Here is a 5,264-nt window from a genome sequence, read left to right on the forward strand (position 1 = left end):
AGCAGCATACACAGTGGTTATATTTACCAAAAAACATTTCTGTTGCCTTCTATTTCAACCTATGATTTAAATCATTTCATAATTATATATATATATATATATATATATATTGTCTTCGTATTAAAAGATGTCAGTGAGAAACTAGGAATTAACATCAGTTTCAGATTCAGCCTCTATGGAGTTTTTGCAAGCAGTAACATTGTACTGTAAAGATAAGTATTTAAAATAATCTTAGCTGTCTGCTACCAATATGTTTTGAGGGTTTTAAAAAAATACCTGAGTCATAATATATAATCGGGTTCAATCCAAAATTTCAGACATTTTAATACAATCTTAAGAACCTCGCATACCTTACAACCAAGCTACAAATTTAAAATAATACTACAGTTTAGAGGAGAGCAATAAAATCCATCCTACTTCAACACACAGTTTTACTAGGCCCCGTTAGGAAGCCCCTTGAATTGCAGTTGCAGGTTGCATGGCTATATCCTGATTCTGTCTCACAGCAAATCCATGGCCTCCATAACTCTGACCACCAAAATAGCCTCCATTGGAATCAGATCTCCACTGCGTCATCCCAAGGAATTAAATTAGAGATAGATTTCAATAATGAAATGTAAAATTTTATTAGAAGCGAATAATGCAAGAATTCATTTTGAAACCTTCAAAATCAAATTTAAAAAGTATAGTGCTAAAAAGAGAATGCCACTTAACCAATTTTCCCATTATATAGCCGAAGGTAAAATATAGTAATTAAACAATTAAGTAAAACCACAAAAACAAACTCACATGCTTATTTCCTGGACTGCGACCCCAAGAAAGTCGCACTGTCTGCTTCCCAATTACTGTCCCATTCAATGCGTGAATTGCTTCCTCAGCATTCTTTCTGTAACAGAGGCAGCATGAAGCATAAAACAGTTAATTCACCAAGGAAAAAATAAGACAGCATTAATTATGTTGGCAAGCACATTCAGAATTGAAACATTATATGTACTTATCCTCAGAAACTCTACAAGATATTTTTATCCTTAGATGATTTCAAAAGCATTACAATTCGTGATAATAATACATATGATTTGTATCATACGATTCAACAGCAACCTCAAACTTTATAAGATAATTGTATCCATCATAAGAATACATATGTATCCTAAGCTGTGTTATCAATACCGTACAATTCATGATACAATACATACGATTCAAGTAGCTGGCAATAGGAAGAGGTGAGCAAATCGTTTTTGGTGCTTGAATCGCATCATGAATCACATGAATTGAACCTGAATCGCAACCTAGAGAAGAATCGCACAATTCTTGCATAGGTTCTATAAGGGCCTCATAAGGAGTTATGGCACCCTGCTGCTCCTCCAATGGCAGCTGGAGCAGGCATCGCACCGCAATGCAGGTCTAGCTTCTGTCTGCTCATGGCTGTGCTTGCATCTAGCAGGTCAGAGAAGAGAGATGACCCAATTCGCAACCCTAACCCTAAATGACGACATATTTTTATTTTAGCAACTTTTCTGTTTTAGTTGCAAGACAGACTGTGGTTCGACTTCAAACATCAGTTTTAACTATTGCCATGATATTTAAGTATTGTCTAATAATATCAAATAAAAAATATTTAATTGATGTGATAATTGTTTTCATATCAATTACTTTTTAATATCTTTTTATCATAAAATCTATTATAAAACATAGTAAATTCCATTATAGATTTTCAAATGAATTTAATAACAGAATATTTATTATATATTTTAATGCTATTCTATTATAACAAATTTTAACAGAACTAATGCATCTCATGCTCCTCCTACAGTTATGTTTTTTAGTTATTGATCATGAATATGTGCTTTAATGGCTTTGTTAGTTGCATATGCTATGTTTATTATTGATCATGAATCTTTAAATTCACGATACGATTCAATTCGCGATTCAGAAAATGGGTATTCAGATTCACAATTTGAATCCTGATCCAACTACCATGATGATCCTTAGGGCCTATTTGGATAAACTTAAGAGATGAAAATAAGGAAAAATGAAATAAACTTCCCTGATAAGTGTTTTACGTAGAAGTTTATCCAAACAAACTCTTAGATTATTTCAAAATTAGAAGTTGGCATATCCGAAGATTCCTATCCTTACCCATCACAATTCACAAGAATACATATGCCAATTCCCATTTCACAGGAAACCACCCACTACACAGCAGAGGGGCAGGGGTTTCACTAACATAGAAATCATAATCTATGACATCATTTTAAGAGATTCTACAAGAGTTAAGTACCTGTCTGCAAATTGAACAAATCCACACCCTTTACCCACTGGAATTTTCACAGAGACAACCTCACCAAATTGCAAAAATGGTTGTCTGAGATCCTCATCACTGGTGTCAGAATCAAGCCCTCCAACAAATATCTACAACAGAGATCAGTTACTGAGATGTGAACAAAAGCAAGGTGATTAACATGTGCAAAAAATTACAAAATCAGACTCACAGTGGTGTTGTTTAAATCCCCTTCAGAATGGGAACCTTGGGCCACAGCACCATTAGCTGCGTGTCCACCGGCCAATAGCACAGCTAGTTAAAGAAATAAAAGATCAGATTTTGAGGTTTCTAATTGGAAGCATGATAAATGATATAATTCATTCCAGTGAGAACCTTCTGTTGTTATAAACATAAGCAAGCCTGGCAATATATACATTTTAAAACAATGAACAATGAATATTACTACCTTATTATGGATCCAAGTTTCTAAATTGTGAAAATATATCTACAAATTGAAATTAAATGATAAATTGAAGTGGGTGAGAAACAACAAACTTGTCATTTAGCATTGGCTACTATATAACATGAAATGGCCAAGGGAATAGAAACAAAGAGCAAAAGCCTGTCGGTTAATCTATGCATAATCTGCAATGAGCAACTGTCAACAAGAACAAAAAAACAAAGGCCTATTCAAGCTGAAACAACAAAAAAACTGGGATTTCCTTTCAGTTAACAGTAAAGATTAGAGGTATATGCATAATAAAAGATGGATGCTGGTTTAAGTGACACTGATAAATTGCATAATGAACACTAAGATAGCATAATCAAATAAACTACATGACAAGAATTCACAATAAGAATTAAAAATGACAAACCTTGAGAAGAATATTGTTGTTGGTAGCCATAAGTTTTCTTGGGAGTTGCAACACCTATTCGCATGGGCCTACTAGAACAATAAACACCATTCATTTCAGTCATTGCCCTCGTTCTCTCATTTTCATCACCAAACCTAACAAAACCATAGCCTTTTGAGCGGCCGGTATTAGAATCAATGACAACTTTTGCTCCCTTAATAGATGAATATCGGCCAGCAAAAGTCTCTTGCAGCATAGCATCAGTAACATCAATGGCCAAGTCCCCCACAAATATAGAGAGATCAGAAGTAGCATCGGAAGAACGCCTTTCCCCCGCACTGAATGTGGCCCAATTCAGACGGAATGCCTGATCTGTATTGGGCATCATCGTGCCATTATAGTTCTGCAAGACTTTCTCAGCCGTCGCTCGTGAATAGAACTCCACGAATCCATATCCCTCAGACTGACCAGTTTGCTTATTTCGAATGACCTTGGCCGACACAACCTGCATGTCAGGAAAACACATCATCAAAAAAGACTCAGCAAGCAATGCACTAACATGGAAGCTCACATGTCACAAGCAAAAAGGTTCTAATACACTTCACAAAATGCCCATAAATTGCAACTTGCTGATTGTCAACAACGGATCCTCAAGATGCGAATACTTTTATTAAAAGAAGACTATAAAACTAAAAAAAGGCCGGTTTTATTTGCCACTCTTTTCCAGTGTACAATTAAGAGATCTTGAATGCATTAAGTTGATGAAAAATTAGGTCAACAGTACTAAACCCTCAGATTAGAGGACCACTTAGGCCGCCAAAAGTACTGCCTCCGTCGATTCGCAATCCCAAGGATTGAAATGTGAAACAGAAAATTCATTTCATTCTACCATCAGTTTCAGTTCATCACAACCCGAATCACACACACACACAAAAAAAAAAGATCAAGGAACTTGAAGTAAACTTCAGATGCCACCCTAAGTAACCGGTAATTAATCATAAAGTTACCATAGTAACTTCCAGCTACAAATCAAGATTATTCACACACACACACACACACACACAAAAAAACAAAAAACAAAAAAAGCAAACAAACAATTAAGCTGGTAAAATTAAAACTAATCATGCTCATTGGCATCGTATTGGAAAGTATCGAAATTCGAAAATACCTCGCCGGTGTGAGCAAAGCAGTTGTGGAGGTAGTTCTCGTCCATCCAATGGTGGAGGTCGCCGAGCCAGACGGTCCTGATCTCGTCGGAGGAGGCCGCAGCCGCCGCCGCGGCTGCGGCCTGTTTGTGGTGGTGATGGTGAGACGACTGAGGAGGCGGCGGCGGCGGCGGCGGCGGATAATGGGGGTGAGCGTAGGGCATGTAATGCTGCGGGTACATCATCATCTGCTGCTGCATCATGGCCATGGCTGTGGCCGGGTACTGCATGGCCATCCATTGCTGCTGATACTGATGCGGCTGCGCCGCCGCCCACTGCTGCTGCTGTTGCTGAACCTGACCCTGCTGGTTATTATTCAGATCCCCGTTGGAACTGGGTTGAGCCATGTCTTCTTACTAATAAAAAATGTTAGTTTAACGTGTGTGTGTGTGTGTGTGTGTTCTTCCTTCTCTTTCTCTCTGTTGAAGACCTGGTCCAGGGTGGGTGGTGCTGCGGAGATGCCAAGACCAGGCGACACAAAGAGAGAAAGAGAAAAAAAGAGAGAAGGGGCGCAAATTGGTAGGGTTGGTGTTTTTATAATGAAGGAAGGCGACACTGCTAAAAAACACAACGCAATATGGGTTGGATCTGGGGTTAAAAGCGTAAAAAACCCTTACCCCCTCCTTCGCCGTCCGTGACTATCTATCTCTCGTGCCGTGGGACCCACTTCCTCTCCATCAACGGCTCTTCCCTCCCCCCTGCCTCAACCCTTCCTCCTACTGCCACTCATTATTCTTATTCACGCTTACTATTTTATTGCTTTTTTTGTTTTGTTTTGTTTTTACTACTTTTTTTAAGATGACAATTATCGCTGCATTTTCTAGTACGTGTTTGGTTTAAATTACAGAAAGTGAAAACCCTTGTAAAAAGAAGAAAAAAAAAAAAAAAGAAGCTCACCCTAGCTTTTGCATTCAGATTGAGAGTCAATTTATTTGTGGAAAA

At 37.8% G+C, this 5,264-nt stretch overlaps 1 protein-coding gene across 1 annotated transcript; it reads right to left on the reverse strand.

Annotated features, from left to right (window-relative positions):
• Positions 1-262: 262 nt before the first annotated feature.
• Positions 263-5,043, reverse strand: LOC100814564 (polyadenylate-binding protein RBP47). Its single transcript, XM_003529337.5, has 6 exons — positions 4,286-5,043; positions 3,139-3,622; positions 2,493-2,575; positions 2,282-2,412; positions 790-886; positions 263-567 (listed from the first exon to the last, which is right to left on the reverse strand). Exons 1-6 carry the CDS (start codon positions 4,667-4,669, stop codon positions 445-447), a joined length of 1,302 nt encoding a protein of 433 aa, XP_003529385.2. The 5' UTR covers positions 4,670-5,043; the 3' UTR covers positions 263-444.
• Positions 5,044-5,264: the final 221 nt, after the last annotated feature.

Source organism: Glycine max, chromosome 7 (assembly GCF_000004515.6).
Source record: "Glycine max cultivar Williams 82 chromosome 7, Glycine_max_v4.0, whole genome shotgun sequence".
Taxonomy (NCBI): domain Eukaryota; kingdom Viridiplantae; phylum Streptophyta; class Magnoliopsida; order Fabales; family Fabaceae; genus Glycine; species Glycine max.